The 24,412-nt window shown below is 39.6% G+C and overlaps 1 protein-coding gene across 2 annotated transcripts in view; it reads left to right on the forward strand.

Annotated features, from left to right (window-relative positions):
• The window catches only part of LOC122671601 (probable AMP deaminase), a 60,546-nt gene that overhangs the window by 6,727 nt on the left and 29,407 nt on the right, over positions 1-24,412 (forward strand). The window contains exons 4-10 of one of the 2 annotated variants that reach the window (XM_043868914.1): positions 4,104-4,282; positions 4,444-4,495; positions 4,629-4,756; positions 4,851-5,030; positions 5,207-5,274; positions 5,358-5,500; positions 14,595-14,656. In XM_043868914.1, coding sequence (XP_043724849.1) covers positions 4,104-4,282; positions 4,444-4,495; positions 4,629-4,756; positions 4,851-5,030; positions 5,207-5,274; positions 5,358-5,500; positions 14,595-14,656 — 812 coding nt within the window. The remainder of the gene's footprint in view (positions 1-4,103; positions 4,283-4,443; positions 4,496-4,628; positions 4,757-4,850; positions 5,031-5,206; positions 5,275-5,357; positions 5,501-14,594; positions 14,657-24,412) is intronic. The other variant, XM_043868915.1, reaches the window with a different exon arrangement.

Genomic DNA, 24,412 nt, shown 5'->3' on the forward strand with positions numbered 1-24,412 from the left:
GAATAGACTTATACTCTAAATAGGAGTATAAGTGTAAACAACTAAAACAAATAAAATAAAATACTAATCCCTCTAAAATCGTGGAGGGGAACTAAGAAGATAAACCATGAAAAAGACTGTTTTAACCCTAGGCTAAAAGAACAAACAAATAAAAAGGCTCCAACGAAAAATCAAAGAACAGCCAAATTAATCATGGTTTCGGCTTCTGCATCACTTCCTCTTGAAGATTGACATTCACAAGGCCTTTGACTCTCTTAGGTTGGACTTTATTACTCAGGTGATGACTAAGATGGGATTCCCTCTGCCTTTTGTAAATTGGGTTAGCTCTTGCATTTCTTCCCCCAAGTTCTCGGTTCTGGTCAATGGTAGCCCAACGGGTTATTTTGGTGCTTCTGTGGGGAATCGCCAAGGCTGCCCTCTATCTCCCTACTTGTTCACTTTGGCTTTGGAAGTCCTATCCGGAGAGATTCATATTTGTATTGATAAGCAGATTATTATGCCAATGCCCAAGTGTAAAGCCATTAAGCTCACTCATCTGGCCTTTGCAGACGATCTGATGATATTCTCAAAGGCCACAGTCACCTCTCTTGAGTGCATTTTAAGTTGCCTTCAACATTTCCATGAGCGCTCGGGTCTCCGCATCAACCCCTCAAAGTCTTTTATATTTTTGGCTGGAGTCTCAGAGGTTCTCAAAATAGCTCTTTTTGCCAGATCTGGCTTCCTAGAGGGCAAGCTTCCAGTCAAGTACTTGGGTATTCCTCTGATCCCGGCCAGGCTTATTGCTCATCATTGCACTCCTATGCTTGATTTGATCAGGAAAAGGCTTCAACTTTGGAAAAGCAACTTCTCTCCTATGCAGGCAGGTTAATCCTTATCAAATCAGTATTGGAGTCATCTTATATCTATTGGTCTGGGATTTATGGGCTACCTCAGGCCACCATCAAGTCCTTGGAAACTCTCATGGCCTCCTTTCTCTGGAAGGGCAATGATTCCTCTAGATTTCTCCATCCCCTAAGCTGGGCCGCTGTGTGTCTCCCTAAGACGGAAGGTGGGCTAGGCATCCGAAGAATCAAAGAGGTGAACATTGCGAGTATCATCAAGCTTATTTGGAAGATTGCTTCCAAGAAGAGAAGCATCTGGGTTGACTGGATTTATTCGGGTCCTCTTCGAAATGACTCTATCTGGACGGCTTCCCCTTCCTTTGATGCTTCTTGGGTCTGGCGTAAAATTCTTGCTAGCCGACACCTTGTGCTACGGGTCATTCGGTCCCAGGTTGGTGATGGTCTCTCCACTTACCTTTGGCTGGACAATTGGCACCCTTCGGGGATTCTTCTCCATCAGGTCACTCCCCGCTCCATTTATGCCATGGGTCTTCACAGGCTATCTTTGGTTGCTGATATTCTTGATTAGGATGGCTGGGTTCCCCCACCCTCTGGCAACTCTCTTAGCCTTATTTGGAGTGAACTCCCCTCTATTCCAAGAAGGCCTACTGCCCAAGGAGATTGTGTTCTTTGGATAACAAACAGATCTGGCCTCTTCTCTTCTAAGGAAGCTTGGAACTACATTCGTTTGAAAGGCCAGCTGGTACCTTGGCGCAAGCTTCTTTGGTTCAAGCATCACATTCCTCGCCACTGTTTCACAGCATGGAGGCTTTTCAACAACTGTCTCCCAACGCAGGCTTTTCTTCGAAGCCGCCAGATCCAAGTCTCTTCTGCTTGCTGCCTATGCTGGAACAATGCTGAAGACTTGAGTCATCTTTTCTTTGAGTGCCCTACCGCTGCTGCTATTTGGAAAGGCATCCTCCTCAAGTGCTGGCCGGTCCGTAGAAGAATTCTCCCCTTCTCTAGAGAGTGGATTTGGATTGATATGACCTTCGCTGGCTCCTCTATTTGTGATGTGGTAGGGAGGTTGGCTTTCTATGCCACTATCAACCATATTTGGATGGAGCATAATATCGGGAAATGGACCTCCAATTCTCGTCCTTACCAAAAGATTTGGGATTCCATTTCCTTTGAGATTAAAGCAAAGTTATCTCTTGTCCCCCCCTCTAGTTGTTTAGACTCCCCAAGGAACAGGCTCATTGTTGACTCCTGAGGCCTCTCTAATGTTTCTCTTGTTTCTTCAGCCTCTCCTAGCTAAGGCTTTGGCTGTTTGTGTTTTTCTTGCCCCTAGGGGTCCTCTGTAATTCTTTTCTTCTCTTTGGTAATGGTATTATTTATTCACCCAAAAAAAAAAAGTCGTCTTCCTCTTGTGTTGACCCTTTTGGGTCATCTTATGGCTACACTGTTGGTTTTGCCTCCTTTGAGTCTGAGCATACTTTGCCAACCAATCCTTTCAAAACAAACGTCTTTTGCATATGGAAAGGCTTTAGGTTGCACAAATTGCTATCACGATTGACTACACCTCTTCAACTTTAATAATGTGTTCGGAAACTTCAAATATCTCACAATAAGCACCATTGCAATATTGGAAAATTGAGAATTCGATGAAGACATCAGCCTCAGACACATGATTTCTTAAAATCCATACGATTTTCCTGATCTAAATCGAGCAGGTTTTACTTGATGAAGATTTTGCACAGCATGTTCTATTCGATGCAGATAGGAGAAGAAGCCGACTCAGTATTGTTAAAAAAAGAGAGGAAGCAGAATCAAGACAAGATGATATGGATCAACCCCATCTTCTCAAAGGGGCATGGAAACACATAAGAATAGAACTCTTGAATGAAAATGGAAAAGAGATGTAACTCTCGGAACTGGTAAGATCTTTGGCGCAAGAATGGGTTGATCTGTATCATCTTGACTTGGTTTTGCTTCTCTATGATGATCTTGTTGGTCTTTGATAACATCTCCATTACTGACCACAAGATGAAATTTTCACTTTGTCATCATCTATGAATAAAATAACTGTTCTATTGGGCAAACGAACTCTGGTCATGAAAACGTAGGTCTCCATGGCTAGGTTTAGCTCTGTTACTACATAATGCAATTTGAAAATCCAGATTATGGATCTCAGATGCAAGTAAGCCCAATGATCAAATTTGTGATCAGATCTGAGATAAAGAAAGCATCTGCATTGTTAAGGAAAAATCAGATCGATGGAAGGGAAGAGAAAAGAGATGAGGTCGATCTGCTTGGGAGGAAGAAATTATGTTTGGGATACCTATCTCATATGCACTACTCAACAACACCAAAACTCTTTAAATTCTCATATTCTTTACTCAAATCATCTCTCTAATAGATTACATGTATAAAGACCTTCTAAAATTCTAAATTGACTCATAATGACTCCTAATTCTACTCACACACTAAATAAAGTAAATAAACTCAAGCCAGAACTCTATCTAATTATTAAGTATTGTAATCTAACTCAAAGTCTCAAACACTTAACTGCTAATCCTGTGTACTATTATAAATTAGTCCTATTGCGTTGAAACCCAAAAAAAAAGGCTCAACATATAATATAACTACCCAAATATCAATTTCAGCCCATTGGACTGCCACCAGCACCTTATGGGCCTCCCAAGCTTGCGCATAGGCTTCCATACGTGATTAATGTCTACTCCAGCTGCATCAGAAAGGTATTTGAATTTGATGTATTTCTATGGTCTGCTATTCACTGTGACGATGGAGTCATTTTGCTTGAACTCAAGATTTGCTTCTGGGGTGTTTTATAGTTGTTGTGGGATGCTCCTTCCCAGTTGCATTCCTTTGGTTAGTGGTTACCTCAATGGTGGAATTTTGTTTGTCAGGTGTCTCATTATCTTATTTGTCTTTTTTTTTTTCTCCTTTCATCTTTTGTCCCTCTTTTTGCTCCTGTTGGGAGGGTATTTTTGCTCAGTTCTATATTGCTTGCAAAAGCTTCTTATTACTTGTGTATTTAACAGTGTAAATTGGAATCAATTGCAGAATTTCCATTAAATATGGTTAGCTACTTGCCAACTTGTCTATTTACTTTTTTTTTTTTGGTAGAAAACTTGTGTATTTTTACATGTGACTTTCATATTTTTTTTGGGGGGGGGGGGGAGGGTGTTAGGTTTTACTCAATTCCTTAATGGGCTAATATTCATTAAGTTTTCTCTCCATGCAAAAATTTAAAACTAGATGCACCAAATGGAGAAGAGGAAGAGGTACTAATAATGATTCGTGAATGCTTGGCTTTACGGGAGAGATATGTTTTTCGAGAACATGTTGTACCATGGATGGACGGAACTGTTATACAGTCTCACTCACAAGAGCTGCGCACTGATCCTTTTTATTTTGAACCTGTTGAACCAACTACAGTGAGTATGCAAATTGGGTGAATTTTCAAACAGTAAAATTTAGTCATTCATCTTTTCGATTTCCTCCTATCCCAACCACAAAAAAGAAAAATAAAGAGAGAATAACCATTCATTAACTGGTCAAAATTTTTTATATGATCTTCTTTTCGTTTTGAAAACAGCACTATTTTAAGATGGAGGATGGTGTTGTACATGTTTATGCAAGCAAGGATGGTAAGCATTGCTTGACTTTCCGATCTGTCTTTCAGAATTTATGTGTTGCATCATCTAGTTCAATACTGTGTGGCCATGTAGACGAGTGAGATCTGTCTACGTTTTATTACAAAATTTAAATTTTTTAATGCAGAAACCATAGAACTTTACCCAGTTGCAAGTTCAACAGAATTCTTCACCGATATGCATTACATACTAAGAGTTATATCTCTTGGAAATACCCGCTCTGAATGCCATCACCGACTGCGCTTTCTTGAGGAGGTAAACTTTTGACACTTCAATTTGAGTTTTCACTTCTAATGAATTGGAATCTCTTTACTGTTCATATACTCTAACTTCATCACATGTCAAGCAGAAATTCCGTCTTCATCTGTTAATAAACGCAGATCGTGAATTCTTAGCTCAGAAAAGTGCACCTCACCGTGATTTCTACAACATAAGGAAGGTTGATACACATGTTCATCATTCTGCATGCATGAATCAGAAGCATCTTCTCCGCTTTATAAAGTCAAAATTGAAAAAAGAACCGGATGAGGTGGAGTCTCTGTTTCTTTGTAATGGTTTAATCTCCATTGAAGATGCTGTGCATGTTTTGGCTCTTCTTGATGAGTCAAAATAAAAAAATCCTGTTATGATTTGATCTTAAAAGTATTCCTTATTTCATTTATTTTGATGATGCTTCTTACCTGTATTCTTAATTTTATCTTGCAGGTTGTCATATTCCGTGACGGAAAGTATCTCACTCTTAAAGAAGTTTTTGAGAGTTTGGATTTGACTGGGTACATATTTCAAATTCATTAAGCAATGTTCCTAAAATTGAAAATTGCACCTTGATTTAATTCTTTGCAATGGCTTTTGGCAGGTATGACCTCAATGTTGATCTCTTGGATGTTCATGCAGACAAGAATACATTCCATCGCTTTGACAAATTTAATCTTAAGTATAATCCATGCGGACAAAGCAGACTCAGAGAAATCTTCCTAAAGCAAGACAATCTTATCCAAGGTTTGTTGCATATAAATATTTATTTAAAAAAAATAAGAACTACTAGGTTGTTATGATATTGTTTTTTTTTCTCAGCTTAATATATTGCGTCACAAATATTTTCTTTTCCTTTTTTAATAATAAAAACTTGTCCAAAAGGACCTTTTATCCAGATGAGCAGAAGCTCCTATAGATATGGAAAAAAGCTCCAGTAAGCGTGTTTATCTGTTGGTGAAGGCAGTGCATATAGTCGTATAGGAACTCTCTGCATTCAATGATTGAATCATTGAACCCGCAACCCAAGGGAAGGTGCCCCCAGGATCGGACACTGATGTGCTATCCTTCGAAACCCAAACAACTCCTTCGCCTATACGGCCAAGGGTGTCAATTTGGAACCGAAACCGTGTACCGAAACCGAAACCGAAACCGCCCGTGTAAAACTGTACCAAATCGCACTGTTTCAAAAACGGTATGGTACGGTATAGGCAAACGGTTTTGATCACGGTACGGTATCGGTATTGGGTGCAATACCGTTGGTATGTACCGTTACCGTACCGTTATACCGAATTCATACTGAAACCATACCGTTTTTTGGGGGTATTTTTGTAAAACCAATTTCTAACTCCTAAGACCCTCAACCTAAATCCCTAATTTCTTAACGACTTGGCCTCTCCGCTCTCTTGTCCTCGACTCCTCTCCCGCTTGCGACCTTCAGAGTTTGAGACCTTGAGTCTCACAACAATGGAGCATTTCAGGCTTTCGATTCTCAAAGTTTCAGACTTCAGTGTCACAATGGAGTAATGGAGTAACCTTAACCTCTTCAAAGTTCAAACACAACTCCTCTCACCACTCACAAGGGTTGTCTTCTTCAGTTCACTGAAAACCCTAACAGCGGAGGCGGAGATTTATCAGGTACACAATGAATCTCTCTCATTCTTGGTTACCTTTGAGTGTAGTTGTGTTTTTTTATAAGTGAATCACTGGAAAATCTGTGAAAAATCTCAGTTCGATTTCGTTCTCTGTGATGTGGTTTCTTTTATTTTCTGATAGATTTTCTCAAAGCAGCTGCTGCTCTCTCTATATCTCTCTCTATTTTCTATACTTTTTAGACTGATAAAACCTTGAATATTGCAATATGTGATGACCAAAGCAGCAGAAATCTGTTCATAATGTTTCTGAAATACCAACAGAATGCGCTGATGTAGCCTATCTGGGCATTGAGAGCTCCTGTAGATGCACTCAAGAGTTGAAACTGGAAAGACATCTCTACTGATGGTGATGGGAACTTTAGCAAATATATCCTATTTGACAATTGAGAACCCCTGCAGTTAAAAAAAAACAATTTTAAAACCATTTCATTCGAATTTATAGTGTTTTTATATCATTTTTTATAAAAATAGAATTCATACCGCTTTTGTACCGTTTTTATACTATACCGAAACCGTACCATGACGGTACGGTAGCGGTATTAAAAGTAGACCTTCCAAACGGTACGGTACGGTACGGTATTGATATTGGGTACCTATTTTTGATACCGTACCGTTTTACCGAAACCGTACCGGTTGACAAGCCTATATACGGCTATACCTATATGTGACAAATGCATAAAAAATAAAATTGAGAACTCGATCGAAGGGAAGGCTCTCATGGAGTCATATTCCTCTATTCTATAAAAATGATATTTAAAGAATCCAGTAACTCTATAGTTTGCCTCCCTTCATATGAGCCAATGGAGAGTTCCCTCCTAAGCATCTAAGATTCCTTTAACAACAAATGACATAGTTGTCAAGGCGTTGCCTGGGTGTCCAGGTGCCTTAGACGACTTGGTTGCCATGTTGGTGTCGCCTTGCGTAGGCCCCCTCCAATGCCTTGGGTCGCCTAGATGCCGTGACAACTATGCCAAATGACTTACATGACCATATCACCATAGTTAACAAAATATTTGTGAATAATGCTGCAAAAAATTAGATCGAATCTGAATCGAATTGAAAATTTTGGAAAAAATCATGATTAAGAGTCCGCAAATGATTTGTGAAAAACTCAGGAGACAAATAATTTAGCCCAAAAATTCAAAACTTCAATAAAAGATTAAAAATGGAGCGATTTTTTGGACCATATTTTGGAAAATTGTTTAATACCTGAATCTTAATCTGGATTTCTCTTCACAAATTACCCAAATTAGCAAAACCAACTAAACCCAAATTTTACTTCTTCTGAATTATTCCCGAATCTGAATTTGTCTACTATGAACATGACAGCAGTAAATGAGCAGATCAATTACTCTAACCATGTCCCAGTTAAATCTCATTGCTATGGAGATTTGAGGAAAGAGTTTAAACTTCTATGCACAGTGGGGAAGGTGGTCTCTTCATCTTGTAAACATAGTGAGCTAGCATTTGAGGTAATATAGCTTCTGATCTAAGACGGTCAGTTGTTAGATTGCTATAGCGGCATGCTGTTTAAGAAAAAAATTGAATCTTGAATTCGATACCTTCATCCCACACCACACCAAAGGAAAATTCAGTGGGGGCTTTTCGGAAAAAACCCTCAAATCAGTTTTCCTAAAATTAATGTTTAAGAAAAAGGATCTTTAAGTGTGACATCAGAGAAAACAAACCGGATTTTATCATATCTCTTGATGCTTCTGTCATTGAAACCCCTTGTTGACTTGTCCCAACAAGGCAAGAAGTGAGCCACAGTGGAAACCTCCCTATCATTACGAAGAATAAATATCACAAAGGTTAGTGAGTTTCCGTCAATGTCACGAGGCCATTATTTCTTGTCATGCAGCAGAATTGTCACCACATAGCCTGATTTAGAATTTTTATTACTTGGTCCATATTCTGAATACCGTCACTCTACTTGCAACTTATTCCGCTTGCAAATCCCTCTACATCATTCACTCAGCCACCTTATGTAAATAAACCGAGAGTGTAGAGCCTCATCATAAGTAAATGAAGGAGATATGTCAAACTTTGACATTCCCACATTCTAGTGCATCAATTTATAAGATTTTCTTAGTTCCCTTTTTTTTTTTTTTGGGGGGGGGGGGGGGGGTTCCGTTGCACGGAATAATTAACCTTGGCTAGCTGGCAGAGATAATTTATCAAATAAGTGGAATTTGAAATTTCAGGCCTATGATAGCAGCACCGGAGAATTTAGGTGGTGGAGGGTCGGTTAGGAGAGGGAAGGATTCTGAGAAGAAATTTTGCAGGGGGAGTGGAAAGCACACGACACAACCACACACTTACATAAGCAAAACCCAATATTTTCTATTCAATATTCACTGTGTCCATTGTTGGGTACATGCAAATATTTAAAGAGGAAACGAAAGAATCCTAGTTAGACTCTAAAACTGAAATAACTTGCAACTTGCAATTCAAACTCTATCATCAACAGGATGCCTACACGGGTTCTGGATTTTCGTTCTCTGCTTGATGTGCTCCAAGGATCTTCTTAAAACATTGTCCCTCCTAAAGTCTTTGGTTGTGTTTGCTTTGTATGGAATCATCAAACTCGATCCTAGGGGACTCAAGTGCATTTTTATTGGATACTCGGCTAGACAAAAAGGATATAATTGTTATCATCCCCCGTCTCGCCGTGTGTTGGTCACTATGGATGTGATTTTTCACGAGTTTGAGGCCTATTACTCATCTTTGGCACCTCTTCCGGGGGAGAATATTACACCTAGGGAAGGAGTGGATTGTCTTACCTCTTAACAGTCTCCACTGCAGGAGGATCCTTCAATTGAGATGGAGGACCTTTCGGTTCAAGGGGAGAATGGAAATTGACCGACCAAATTTGTAGGTTTATGTTCGTTCTCGAAGATAGCAAGTAGATGCCATGATGCAGATTTATCACCAAATTGGGCTTCTTTGCTTAGGAATAAGTCTAGGGTTGGGTTATATACATGTTGGGCCATTGATCCCATGAGTTTTCAATGTAATAGGTCACTTTTAGGAACATAAAGTATGGGTAATAGGTTGCATACGGGATTAGCTTCTATACTTAGTTTATTTTCATGTTTTAGTGTTTTAAATTTAACCAGTCCAAAACTGGTTTGAACCAGTGGTTCAGTTTAAGTGATTTTAGAAGTTTTTCTTTCAAGTGTCTAGTAGCGCTAGACTAGGACTCTGTTTTGAGTCTATTTCAGTTTCTTAGTCAGTTTAAGTTACCTGATAGGTTGAGGATTGAGTTAGGCCTTTCCTTTTTAGTGTAGGAGTCTATTTTTGAGTCTTTTATTTAATGTTATAACTTATAAGGGGTACAAGTATTGAATACAAATTTTGATATTAATGAAAAGCTTTTTGCTGCTCTTCTTCACCATTGAAGATTTGTCTTGTGTTTGATCAAGGCTGGTTGGATTGGTGTGTGATCCAATCGACACCTTGCGGTGTGAAGTCCGGGTAGCTCTCCTTCAAGTTCTAGTTAAAGATTCAATTTTTATTCCAGTTTCTCAATCAAACAAGCTGCTGCCAAGGGAATTCTGCAACAACAGTGAGTTTGATTCATCCCAATCCTAACCTTTCTGCTTCTAATCCTTTAAACCACCAAACTTTAACATCCCCTCCATCTCTAAACATCATTTCCATAACCCAAATTCTACCCAGACCAAACCTGCCATCAAAATACCCCCATATTTGGATCAAATTTCCCTCGCACCCTTAGGAGAACTCAATCCAAACCCGTACCCTAATCTCCCATTCTAAACCCTAGATTCCACCATTATTTCCATTTCAAAAACCCGAAACCCTAACCCTAACCCTAACCTTGCTGCCGATTCTAATTAAAAGGTTTAGACTTGTTAAAACTTAACGTAACCTTCACCGATTGACTTCCCCACATCAATTTGACCTAACCCTACCATTGAACCCTAGGTCTTATCAAACCCTAACCCTAATTTCACAATTCCACCTATTTTGACCTAGCCGAATTACCTAGTTCATAGCAGATTCTGTTATTGGTTTCTAGTTGGTCTCTAGAACTACATTATACCACCACAACCACTGTGCCAACTCTACCCAGGTAAATAGCATCCTTTGATCCAGTATCAACTCCATCTGGTAATTTTTTCCCTTCTAGAGCTACTGATCCTTCCCTTGATTTACCTATTGTTTTTCAAAAAGGAAATAGGGTTTGTACCCAGCACCCTATATCTCATGTTGTTTCAAACAATTCTTTCTCCCGTTCCTATCGTGTTTCTGTGTCCTTGTCTTTTGTTTCTATTCCCTAGAACTGGCAGGAGGCTCTTACAGATCCATAGTGGAAAGAGGCCATTGTTGAAGAGATGAAGTCACTTGGGAAAAATGACACATGGGAGTTGGCGTCTCTTCCTCCAAATAAGAAAACTATGAGTTGTAAGTAGGTTTTCATAGTTAAACAAAAAATGTATGGAATGGTGGACAATAAAAGCTAGGCTTGTTGCCAGGGGGTTCACCCAAACCTATGGGATCGATTATCAGGAAATTTTTGCCCAAGGTTTAAAGTATTTTCGCATATCGTATCGGTGGGGTGATTTTAAGAGATGTATCGTGTCGTATTGGAGATACGTATCTCATGCTATAGATATGCATGGAAATGGTCAAGATACACATAAAAATCCACTTTTGGAGCAAAAAACAATATAAATAAGCAATATTGCAGTTTTGTTTCCTTTTTTTTTTATGAAAAAGAAAATATATTGAAATTAACGAGAGAACATATACATAGATTTGGTCAGGCCAGCTGACCTGGCAAGGTTGTTAGCTAACATGCGACAAAAAGAGTTAGTTGAAGTAGTATATTTTATGTCCGGGCCTAGGTTATATATATACAAAAGATCTTTAAGTAATGACCACGGCCAAGGATTGGTTGATGGAGATGGAAGAAGATCAGCTATCTTTTGAGAGGAGCACCAAACTTCTTTAATCTGCAACCCCAAACTCCTTGCCATTACAAGCCCATTTTTAATTCTAATTACTTCTGATTCATATTCACAATTGTACTTAGTGTACCCTGCCACAAAAAAGGTGAGAATCCCATTAAGCAGAATAATACTTGACCATCCTGCTGAAGTTACTTCAGAATTTTGGTATCCTGCACAAATTAAGACAGGGTAACTAATATAAGGGATGGATAAAGAATATAAATCTACCATATCTATCCTATCAAAATTTACATCATGGGATGGAAGGCGGGCGGGGGGGGGGGGGGAATGTTCATAAGAGACAGCCACAAATCCGTTTGTTTAAGAATCCAATTTGGGTTAGGATTTTCTCGTCCTATTACCACCTTGTTTTGCATATTCCAAATAAAATAGCACATGATAATAAACACCTTGAAGAACCAATGTAAAAAATTCTTATCTAGAGACCGATTTAACAAAGTTGAAATGCAGAAATTTTCCAAAGATGAGTTCGTAATGCATTCAGTCCTTAGCCCCAATGGCCCAGTCGCCCAGATGCGTTTGGTCCAATCACATGAAAGGAATAAGTACCAGTAGGATTCAACACCACATCCACAAAAGCACATGTTGTATCGATCTGAATCCATTTCGAAATAACCGCCTTAATTGGGAGACCTGCATTTAAATGTCGCCAGAAAAAAGATTTGAAATTTAGGGTGGATTTTTAATTTTCAAAAAAATTTCCACCAAGTGGATCTAATAGGAGTATTAGAGGAATCAGGCAAACTCAAAGATTTAGCAGCTAATTTAGTGCTAAATAAGCCATTCTTGGCAAGAGTGCACCACCATCTATCCACTTCAAAAGATAATCTGATCCTGTAAATATGCAGTTTTGTTTCCTTGATTCAACCAAAGTGCAGTTTTCCTTGATTTGATTTTGTGATCAAGGAATCAAAGCCCCAATCTTGAAATTTGAAAGATGTCACAAAATTGAAGATTTGGGTGAAAACTTGTCCGTCCAGGTGCTGTTGGTGCTTTCTGGTTTCTGGAATCACGATTCTGAAGTCACATGTGCCTTTTAATGTGTGTATCACATTGTATCATGCCGAATCAGCCGATACAATGCAATACATACCAATGCTTTAATTTTTTTTAACCCCTTAATTCAATCGTATCGAGAGTATCGTATTGTGCCGTATCGGCCAATACAATGCGATACTGATTGATATCATTTTTTTTAAAAAAAAGCGTCTCTCATTGTATCGTATCGTTATCCTGCAATTCCGATACGTATCGGCAGAGACAAAAATATGCACTGCGATAACCATGCTTTTGCCCCAATAGCAAAAATTTATACTATTCGGGTCATCCATTCATGTACAGTTAACCTGGGATGGGAATTGGAGAACAAGTGGCATATATCTTGACCACAGGACTTTGTCTCCACACGTTTTAATGTTTGTTAGGCAAGCTGGGAATGTGTAATGTGTTGGTTTTGGTATATAACATGTATGTAATGGTATTCTTGGAATAATAATTTAATAATTATAGTATAGGAATTAGTGTTATGTCTGGGGGCCAGTCTTGTAATTTTATAGTCTTTTATGACGAGTAATGTATAAGAGAGAAAGGAAGTCTAAGACTGACCTAACTTCTCTTCTCCTTTCATCGTTTCTACTTCTGTTCTTCTGCTTCTACTCTCTTCTCTCTCAACTCTGTTATACACTCAACTACTTAAGTCTGAACTCTAACCCCCTAATCCCAACAATAACTGCTATTGCCATTGAAAACAGTCCAAATCCATCTGAACTACCCTATTGCCTGATTAACATATTTTATTTAATACAACAACAATAACAACAACATCATAGCCTTATCCCAACTAAATGGGGTCGGCTACATGGATCCTTGCTCTCCAATCAGCTCTAATCGAAGTGATACAAGATATGAGGCCCAAACTATGCATGTCTTTACTCACCACTTCATTTAGGGTTATTTTAGGCCTTGCCCCTGGCTCTTTTAGTTCCTTCAATCCGAGTCAAATCACTCCTCCGAACTGGGCATCCCAAGGCCTCCATTTAACCCGACCACACCAACTAAAATTACTCCCTCATAGCTTATCATGAATCGGGGCTACTCCCAATTCAGCTCGAATATAGTCATTCCTTACTTTATCCTTCCTAGTTTTGCCACACATCCATCTCAACATCCTCATCTCCGCTACACTTAGTTTATCTATATGACACTTCTTAACTGCCGAATATTCTGCACCATACATCATAGCCGTATGGCAGTCTTATAAAATTTCCTATAAGCTTTAAAGGAATACACTGATCACACAGCACCAGACACACCTCTCTACTTCATCTATCCTATTTTAATCCTCTAGGCAACACCATCCTTTACATCACTGTCTTTATTTACAATAGAGCCTAGATATCTAAAATATTCACTTTGTAGAATCTCCTTCTCATCAATATTCACCACCTCCCTAACTGTCCTAGTGTGGCTAAAGTTATACACCATATACTCTGTCTTTGTTCTGCTTCCTTTTTATTCCAGGGTTGATCTCCATAATTCCAAAGTGGCGTTAATCCCTGCTTTTGTCTCATCCACCAACACAATATGATAAGCAAAAAGCATAAACCAAGGAACCTCATCTTGTATGTCTCTTGTTGAATCATCCATGGTAAGCGCAAACAAATAAGGGCTTAAGGCTGATCCTTGATGTAACCCAATTGTAATTAGGAACTCACTACCTTGACCCCCCCCACCTCTTACGCTAGTCGCCACACCATCATACATATCTTTAATTATGTCCACATATTTATATGACACCCTTCTCTTCTCTAGTAACATATGACATTATTTTATTTTATAGTAAAACAATAAATCAATGTTATTTATCATTTTTTATATTTTAGTTTTATCAGCTGTTTGAACTTGCTTGATTGTAAGTTGCTAGGGTTGGACATGCTCACACTGGGCGTCAAAGGTGTCCTAGCATTTTGTACAGGAATTTTTCTAGATAGCCCATTCACAATTATGGATAAACTAATTCATGAGGTATCCCATTCCCATTGTTTAATTCCTATACAATGGTCACTGTAATATGAAAATTACTTCTTTGTTCTTTATGTAAGTATACTGTGAGTCCTTTCATGTGGGAGTTTATTTACTTGAATTATGTACTGGCATAGTAATTTGTTTTTTTTGCATGAAATATGTCAGGGCGTTTTTTGGCCGAAGTGACAAAGGAAGTTTTTTCTGATCTAGAAGTCAGCAAATACCAGGTATGGTCATTTATCATGTTTAGACATATTTTTATCCATATCCAAATATTTTCCTACTATATTATGTTGTATATAAATTTCATGATATGTTTAAGTTTGATGTATTTATTACTGTACTGCATACCTTAGATTCCACTTGAAATTTATGCAATAAATTAAACATTCCATTGTCTGGCCTGATTAAAAACCAACAGGTTTACCCAAGCATTTCTTATAGACACCTGGTTCAAGTTGGTCTGGTTCAAAGGCTGTATCCCCCGCCATAGTTTTAATGTTTGGAGAACCCTTAACCTTTGCCTCCCAACCTTAAGCATTTCTCCTTCACCGACACATACCTGTCCCCCCCCCCCTTCCTGTGTTCTTTGTTGGAATAGCATTGAGGACGTCGATTACCTTTTTTTCTCCTGCCCCCTAGCCCCCTCCATTTGGCCCCGCAGTAGGAGACCTCTTTCCTGCACTAGGGAATGGCTTTGGTTGGATAGGATTTTTCAGGCAGTTCGATCTGTGATACCACTGGCAAGCTTGTGTTTGGAGCTGCTATATCCCACATTTGGATGGAACGGAATCTCCGAAGATGGACCTCCAATTCTCGTTCTATTGACATGTTTTGGAAAGCCATTTCCTTTGATGTTAGTTCCTAGCTCCACATGCTTCCTTATAGACCTCTTGTTGACGCCCCAAGGAACAGGCACATTGTTGTATCCTAGGGTTTAGATGATTCTTTCTTTTTGCCTCATAGCATATCTTCTTAAGGCTTGAGCCTTGCATAGTTCCCCCCCCCCTTTTTTTTGGGGGGGGGGGGGGGTTTGGTAATGATATTTTATTCACCCAAAAAAAAAAAAAAAAAAAGCCAGCTGTATCCTGGAATCGGCACCAATCGTAGTTTCAGTAGAAACTATTGACCAAAATATTTTGTGTGAGGAACTAAAGAAAATGCCTACTTGTCTGAGTTGGTAATTGTGTGATTTAGTACTACCCCATCTGGAAACAGCCTCTTTGCGGAAGCAGGGGTAAGGCTACTTACATTATGACCCTTCCCGGACCCCTCAGTTGTGGAAGCAGGGGTTTGCCCCCTTTTTGTTTTTATGACTGAATGTGATGCCAAGTTCCAATTGCCCAAATTAGGGTCGCTATGGGCCCACAAGAATGCTAAATAACTTGAGCTAAGAGTGTAGTGGCAATGGCATTATTTCTGGAGTGGTTTAGAACCCTTTTGCGTAAGAAAATAAGTCAAGGACACAAAAGTAATTAAATTTAAGAGGAAAGGACATAATTGGTATTTCACAAAACAAGAGTGAGTTTAAACAGAAACAGATTAACAAACCAAAGGGCTTTTCTTAAATTAGTTCTCAGTATTGCATTTACTTATAATGAGATCAAGACTAGAGGCCCTTTACGTAATTCTCGAAAAATTTAGCCTTATATGTAAAACACAAAAGAGGTCTCCTCCTACCTCTTAACGAGGTAGAGACGTAGCGCTAAACCAGTCATGTTTCGATACCCCACCAATCAGAAAATTTGGGTGAAGGTTGCTGAATCGATGGGTTATTGAATTTAATCAATTAACACTCACATTAGTCAACAACAAGGCAAAGATTGAGTGCCAAAATTAAGCCTGCCAGTGAGACAAAGACCAGATTTGGTTTCCAACCTTATCCTTACAGCAGAGATGATATTCAAGGGCAGGGGACCTAGGGTGAGGGTTCAGGACCCAGAGTTTGAGGCTGAAAGGATAACCGCTGAGAGAGATTGATTCTCTCTATGGTTGAACTCGATTAATGGTGAAACAGATTTACAAAAGCAGGACAGAAAGAGAGAAAGAAGGAATAGATGAAAGAAGAACAGAGTAAGTAAAGAAGGAAGAAGATGAATCACACCTCTGAAGAGAAGATCAGGGGAGAAGAAGTAGCAGTACTTGTGCACTCACAGCTCTTGGCAGCAGCACCAATGAAAATTTCATTCCATTCCAATCTATCTTTCGACAGTTACAAAAACATGTATATATAAAATTCCTAAAACATAAAATAGAAACTAACAAGAAATAGAAACTATTGTAAACTACGTAACTAACTAACAACCAAATCTCTTATGCACACCCAACTTCCCTAAAATAAAATAAGATTGCAAAAATTACAAGGTAATCCAAATCTCCTAAATAATCCTATAGGTAACTGCATCAGCTTTCTCACTCTTAAAAGAACTTGACTCCGTCGAGTTGGGTCACTATCCCAAGATAGCATTGTAGTTATCTCGACATTGGGATGGTACATATCTCAGGGAGGATGGTCGAATTACAACTCTATCTGGGGAGGATAGACTGGCGTGTGGCAGGAGGAAAGAATTGTCGCCATCATGTCATATCCGTCAACGCGTGAGGCAACATCAGAAATGTTTGCCCTCCTTGTTTCACCTTGATGGTGTTCTGTGCACCATCGTAGAGAATACCCGCTTTTCGTTGACAAGGTCGCCTTAAGCGAACATCACAATGCGCTAAGGGGCTGAGACTAGGCAAGGCACCTGGTAGTGAAGTGGCCCAAACTGTAGGTCAACTCAGACGACAATAATGACTTCTTCTCTAGCATTAGGCCCAAAACGTCGTACATACATCTTCTTGCAAAGCTGCTTCTACGGGAGGTTAAGTGCTCGAACTAAATTTGCGAAGATGAAGTTGACTTCTGCTCCCATGTCGACAACCGTATGAACTGCTACAGAATCCTCACCATGCAGTAGAATACTTTTCTATCGGAAGAGAGCAGCCCTCTCTACTAGTCCATTGGCGAAGGAGGTAAGACTAGCGGAGTTAGCTTCAACTCGTCATCATGACCATCATTGGGGTCATTATCTGGATCAAGAGGAAGAGGCTCAGGAATATCCACATCATCCTTGTTCATATTTGCCAACAACTGCTCAACCATAGTCAGAGTATGGGTCTTGTTGGGACACTTGTTGCTTAAGTGACCTATCTCGTTGGAACTGCGGCGCACAATGTTCTTTTTCCATTCATTGCCTTTGGAGATTTCTGACCTCTTTTCCTCAACCTTGTGGAGCTCAACTTTCCTTTCTTCAGCTATGGGTGCAGACCTATAAGCTGAAGAGCTCTTGATCATCTCTTTCAACTGATTGTACTTTTCTTCAACAGTCCTAGCATATGCAGCTGCCACGTCGATGCATCGGAACTCCCCGTTAGCAAACTCGAATCGGATGTCGGTGTTCAGCTCACTAATGTACTTAACACCCGCTGCTGGTCTGTCTCTTGAATTCTGCATCTGGAGGACAGCTTGTGAAACTCCATGGTGTTGGTATCCACACTTTTACTGCCCTGGTGGAAGTTAACCAGCTTGTGGAAGAGTACCTTCTCTTAATTAGAAGGAACGGATTTATCGTTCAATATTTTCTTCATTGCCTCCCAATTTGTGAAGGGTCCAAGTCACCTGATGAAACTCAACTATAGCATGTCATCCCACCATGAACAAGCATAACAAGTAAGCTTGGTGAGGATGAGCATGCACTTTTTCTGGAAGGATTTGTTGGCGAAAATCTTCTCGACTTTTGTGGCCAGTCAAGGAAACCCTCGGGTCCCTTCTCACCATCGAACCGGGAACCTCGACCTTGATGCCATAATCCTTATTTAAAAACTGTCGTGTGATATCCTGGAGAATAATTGGCTCGGACTACTGTCCCAGAGGCACATCGGCAATTCATAAGGTATCATACTGGGAAGTGGGAACAGGTGTAGATGGTCCTGCTTGGACTCTCTCGTTGATAATTAAGCTCTCCAAAATTAAGTCCACCTTGAGAATTGAGAGCTACTATGGCTACCAAATATTCCTGGAATCTGGTCTCAATTTTTTCTTCAGTTTTCTGTTGACTCTCAGTGAATTCCTTATACTTTTTGTGCAGCTCAAGGTTTGTATTGTAAGAGGATCCTGTAATGGTTAGATTCTGACAATTTCGGCTTCGATGCCAATTGATATGGTCCCAAGGTTCAAAAACCCAAATTAGGGTCTCTAAGAGTGTAGTGGCAATTTTCTAATTCCTGGAGTGGTTTAGAACCCTTTTAGTAAGACAATAAAGTCAACAGGACACAAGGGTAATTAAATTTAAGAGGAGAGGACATATCTGGTATTTTAGAAAACAAGAATGAGTTTAAACAGAAACAGATTAAGGAATTAAGGGCTTTTCTCAAATTAGTTCTCAGCAATGGATGCAGACCCATAGGATTATGTAGCGGATTTGGATTATCTTGAAATTTTTGCAATGTTATTTTATTTTAGGGAAGTTGGGTATGCATAGGAGATTTGGTCGTTATTTAGTTACCTAATATACCACAGTTTCTATTTCTTGTTAGTTGCTAGTTTTAGGTTCTGTGAGCTTTATAGTTTATAGGGTAAATAACAGCTCACCCCCTGGTTTTCAATCAAAACTCAGATCACCCCCTGGTTTTTGAAAAAACTCAAATCACCCCCTGATTTAGACCCCAAAATGCCAAATTAGTCCCTGACGTTAGTTTTATGCTGTTAAGTGATGATATCACCCAGTTAACTAAATTTAAATCCCTAAACTACCCTTGACCAGTGTAGAGTTACTTTTTTACCCTTGGATCTAAAAACCTCAAAATCATCCTCTTCCTCACATGACCTGCAACTCTACTTTACCAAACAAAAAAAAAAAACCTGCAACTCAAATTCCAAAGCAGACACCTAAAACTTCTTCCATCAAAGATTTCAGAATTCTCAACGGCAAGCGAACGAAAGCCCTTTCTTGCCTCTTCGCCGCCACCGTCATCGTCAACGCCACCACCTCATCTGACCCAAACCCTAACCCTAACCCTAACCCCTGCTAACCCCGATTCAAAGCAAGAGGAAGGCGTTGGAGACAGTGGCTGCTTCAACACACTTGACGATGTGTTATCAGTCTCTTTGACATTTCCGCAAATAGATGGAGCATGGCACTGTAGGTGGTCCCCGATTTCCCACTCCTATTTGGAAATTAAAGAACAATTATCGGAGTTGGAATTGGGATTCGATTACTTTGATGGGTTTTCTGCAAATCATGGAAAGATTACAGCTCCACAAGGACCACATCTCTGCAACAACATTCTTCTGCTCTTCCAAAACCAAAAGATAGATCAGAAAGACACAAGCTAGTACTGCTTATATCGTCGCCTTCTTCCTTGATTTGTTTCTGTTGTTACCGTATTCTTTGCCGACACCGGTTTGGAGGTAAATGGGCAACAGTTTGGAAGGTATCAAATTCGCAAGCCTACGATGCCGCAATTTCCCAACTCCCCTCGCTTCCTCCTAAACCCCGCCGAGGAAAGAGACAGAAACCGAAAAAGACAACAATCAAAAAACATATACAAAACCTAAGGAAAGTGAGAGAAAAAAATAAGCAAAAACAAAAAAAGAATGTTCAGAAAAATGGATTTAATTAAGCAGAAAATTAAAGACCCAAATGCTAAATGGGGTGAGGCAATACAGCGAACTGCTTGGGATCAGGCCAGGCCACTTTGGTAAATTTCTTGATGGCGATCCATCGGCGATTCTGTAGACAGCCCTTGTAGACGAGATTTGGGGGCTTTGGCGCATCTCTCAGAGATGATGAAGTCGGAGCTGAAGTTATCAGTGGCAGCTTTAAGGTCGGAAAGTGAGAACTCAGAGAAAGGAGGGACTCCAGCAGCAACGGCAGATGTGTTGGCATCACCGGAGGGAGGTGGGTGACTAAATGGCGGATTTTGGTTATGATGCTGTACTTTGCGTATCTCTGGTTCAGTCTCCCATAATGGAGGCGATTCACAACGGCCCGTGACTATTGTCTCTATCCCTTTGCACCCTCACCACACTCTTGAGCAGTTTGATTGCAGTGGCGGTGGCAACAGGAAGAAGGAGAAGAAGAGCAGCAGAAGCAGAGAGGAAAGGGTGGAGAGAGAGGGGGAGGGCGTAGTGGTGATCGCGCAGGGAAGAGGATGGTGTGGGATGAGGCTGCACGGCGGTAATGGTGGTAATGGTGGGTGGTGGTGGTGGTGGTGATTTGGGGTCTAATTTGAAATATCAAAATTGGTATCCTAAATAGAATTTACAAGTTTTAGGTATCTAAAGTGCATTTTCTACAAATGTTGGGTACCTCAATTGTCATTATTTATCTTATTTTGGTTGAGGTTAAAATTGTCTTTTCAGCTTTTGGTTTGATTTAAGTTAACACCGTTACTGTGAGGGGGACATTTGAGTTTTTTCAAAAACCAGGGGGTGATCTGTAATTCACCCTAGTTTATATATACATGTTACTGTAACACTTGAAAGATAGATTGGAATGGAATTTTAAAAATGCAATCTACAGGTTGTAAAAATTTTATATGCAATATAGTGGACTTCTTCTACGCAGATTCTTTGGGATAAGGCCTAGTTCTATCCCCCATTTTAGGTTGTAATTCTTTTCTATTAGTATAAAATAATCGAGGATAGCCCAGGGTCCGTCTATTGTGGGATCTAAAAAGAATATTAATGAAGGACTTGTCTGTAGGTAGATGGCTATGGGCCAATTACATAACAAGGAAATAGACATGTTTGGTTGGTGTCTTACACAGAACCATAGTTTGAAATCTCGCGATATCTCGATATCTCGGGCTGGTTGAGATATCCGAAATAGACCAAAATTTCGCCGAAATATGGTATTTTTTTACCATATTTAGGCACTCCATCTCGGTGGGTTTTTGGCCATATTAAGGCCTGATACTTCATGTACACCCTTATTTAAGTTAAATAAACACATTTAAACCTTCATATTGCAAAAAAAATTAACTCAAAGTGGTGTTTTGGATTTGCACCCTTGATTGACAGTATACAGTCGGACCCTGATGTATAAATTGTTAAATACACCTTATTTACGAAATATACTGAAATTTCATGAAATTTCGATGAAATATCACAAAATATACCGAAATATACCAAAATTTGGACTTTTTTCATTTCGTATGGTCATCTAGTCTCGGCAATGTCAAGATATCCGAAATATACCGAAATATTGGCGATATATTGCGAGATTTTGAACCATGCACGGAACCCCAAAAAGTAGACATGTGAACCACGTATTCATTAGAGGCATGCATGCATGCATGTTTTGTGTATTCTGTCTTTTTGTAGGCAATATCTATCTCCTTGTTTCCATTATATTTCTGTCCTCTCTCTCTCTCTCTCCCTCCCCCCCCCCTCCCTTTTTCCCTTCCTCCCTCTTTTTCTTTTCTAGAAAGTATTGCAATTGTGTCAATGTATGTTGTCATCGGCTAAAAAATGTAAAAGTGCCATGCCATTATTAGGATTAAGGTCAGAGATACCTTGGAAGGGGAAAAAGCTATTTATAAAATAGCTAAAATGAAAGAAAGGAAGAGTAGAGATTTCGACCAGGTGAGATGTATAAAAGGGGAGGATGGAAGAGTGTTGGTAAGAGATGAGGACATCGTGAGGAGATGGGATGAGTATATTTGTGAACTTCTAAATGGAGATAGTGTGAATATGATCGAATCTGTTAACTACATTATTCATCAAGACACCACACTTCAAAGATATGTACGAAAGGTTGGTGTGGCGGAAGTTAAAGAGGCCTTAAGAAAGATGAAAGTAGGCAAGACACCAGGCTCGGATGAGATCTCAATAGAAGTGTGGAAGGCTTAGGAGTTTGTGGGGTATATTGGTTAACCAAGTTATTTAACAAATTATGTTCATAAGGAAAATGCCAGATGATTGGAGGAGAAGCATTATAGTTCTGGTTTACAAAAATAAGGGGGATGTCCAGAGCTGCAATTACTATAGAAGCATAAAACTAATGAGTCATACTATGAAACTTTGGGAGAAGTTTATTGAAGCTCGTCTGAGAAGAGAGACTCATATCTCGAAGAATCAATTTGGTTTTATGCCATAAAGGTCCACGACAGAAGCTATCTACCTGCTAAGGAGGCTCATGGAAAGATGTAGAGCTAGTAAGAAGGATCTCCATATGGTCTTTATTGATCTATAGAAAGCCTATGACAGAGTCCTTAGAGATTTAATACGAAATGTTCTTGTGAAGAGAGAGGTGTCGAGTAAATATATAGAGGTAATTAAAGATGTGTATGAGGATGTGGTAACCAATGTGAGATCTGTGGGTGGCCACGGCAAGGAATTCCCAATTACTGTTGGGTTTTACATCAAGGGTCAACCCTAAGCCCTTATTTGTTTGCGCTTGTCATGGATGAGTTAACCAAGAACATCCAAGACGAGGTACCGTGGTATATGCTCTTCGCCGATGATATTGTTTTAGTGGATGAGACAAAAGCAGGGATTAACGCTAAGTTAGAGTTGTGGCGATCAACCTTGGAAACAAGAGGCTTTAAGATTTGTAGATCAAAGACGGAGTATATGATGTGTAACTTTAGTTACACAATGATGGATGATGACAAGGTGAAAATTGAAGAGAGAGAGATACCACCAAGTGACTATTTCAGATATTTGGGGTCCATCATACACAAAGAAGGTGACATAGACGATGATGTTTCACAAAGAATTAAGGGTTTTTTACAAATGCCCCTCTGAAAATGCCCATTTGTCCAAATGCCCCCTACAACTTTTCTAATTACAAACTCCCCCTACTTTCAAAACAGTGTAGCACTTTGGTCCAGTCCGTTAATTTGGGATGTCAGACGTTAATTTCAGGGAATGTAATGACCAAAATGCCCTTCTACTAAAAACCCACCAAAATTGAAGAATAAAATGACCAAATTGCCCGCATCTTCCCCAAATGATTTAGGGTTTAAAACTGAAAATCAAACCCTAAACCATTTGGAGAAGATGAACCCTAAAATCAAACCTCCAGATCTTAATAACAAGAAAGAGGGGAAAAAACATAGGTGGAAAACACACCGTAAACCCTCTTGGAGCTGAAGGTTGTTGTTATCTTCACCTGCAAACAACGCTTAGAAAACCCTAATTATTCACCCTCTGTCCTTTATTGATGCTTTGGGGTTGTTGACTTTGCGGGGCAGTGACCACCTCTATTTGGCTGTATACCAACGTTAATTAATTAATATATTTCCTTCTTCACGCCGAAGTGGCCCAAACAAGGGTAAAAATATAACAAAAGCAAAACCCTAATGAGAACCTGCCTTAATCACACAAGCTTCACCCCTAGGATTCCTCCTGCCAAGCATCTCTCACTCTCTCACTAGTGATTTTATTTATAATTTCATAAGATCACACACAATGAGTTTGTCGTTGGAAAAATTTAAGTGCTTGAAAGCACCTAGCTAGCTACCATGCTTGACTTCCACCCTAGAGTGCTCCAATTGAATAATAAGTGAAGAAGTGGTAATTTTTCATTCCTTGTTACTTAATTGGCCGGGTATAAAAATCCAGGTGGGTGTGCTCGAGATCGAGATCGAGATCATTGAGATCAAGTAGCAGTCTAGATCGTCGTCGTTCCGATTGATGAGATTTGCCGAGATTGGATAAACATGTAAGAGATAGATCATTGCTTTCTTTTGCCTTTCACATGGGGAGAGATATGAAAGAGAAGGAACGAAGTGGACTGAAAAAGAGAAGCTCTTAGACTTGCAACTTGGTTTGCTCGATTCATGGACAAGAGCATACATGTGGCAAAGAGGGGGACGGAAAAATTTTGTAACTAAATCAATTACCAGTTGATGCAGGACATTTGGGGGCTGCTCCTACTAGCCCTAGCCCAGGCCCAATTGGATACTCCAAGAGATGCCATCTCAGGCCCAAGCCC

This window comes from Telopea speciosissima, chromosome 8 (genome assembly GCF_018873765.1).
Source record: "Telopea speciosissima isolate NSW1024214 ecotype Mountain lineage chromosome 8, Tspe_v1, whole genome shotgun sequence".
Taxonomy (NCBI): Eukaryota; Viridiplantae; Streptophyta; class Magnoliopsida; order Proteales; family Proteaceae; genus Telopea; species Telopea speciosissima.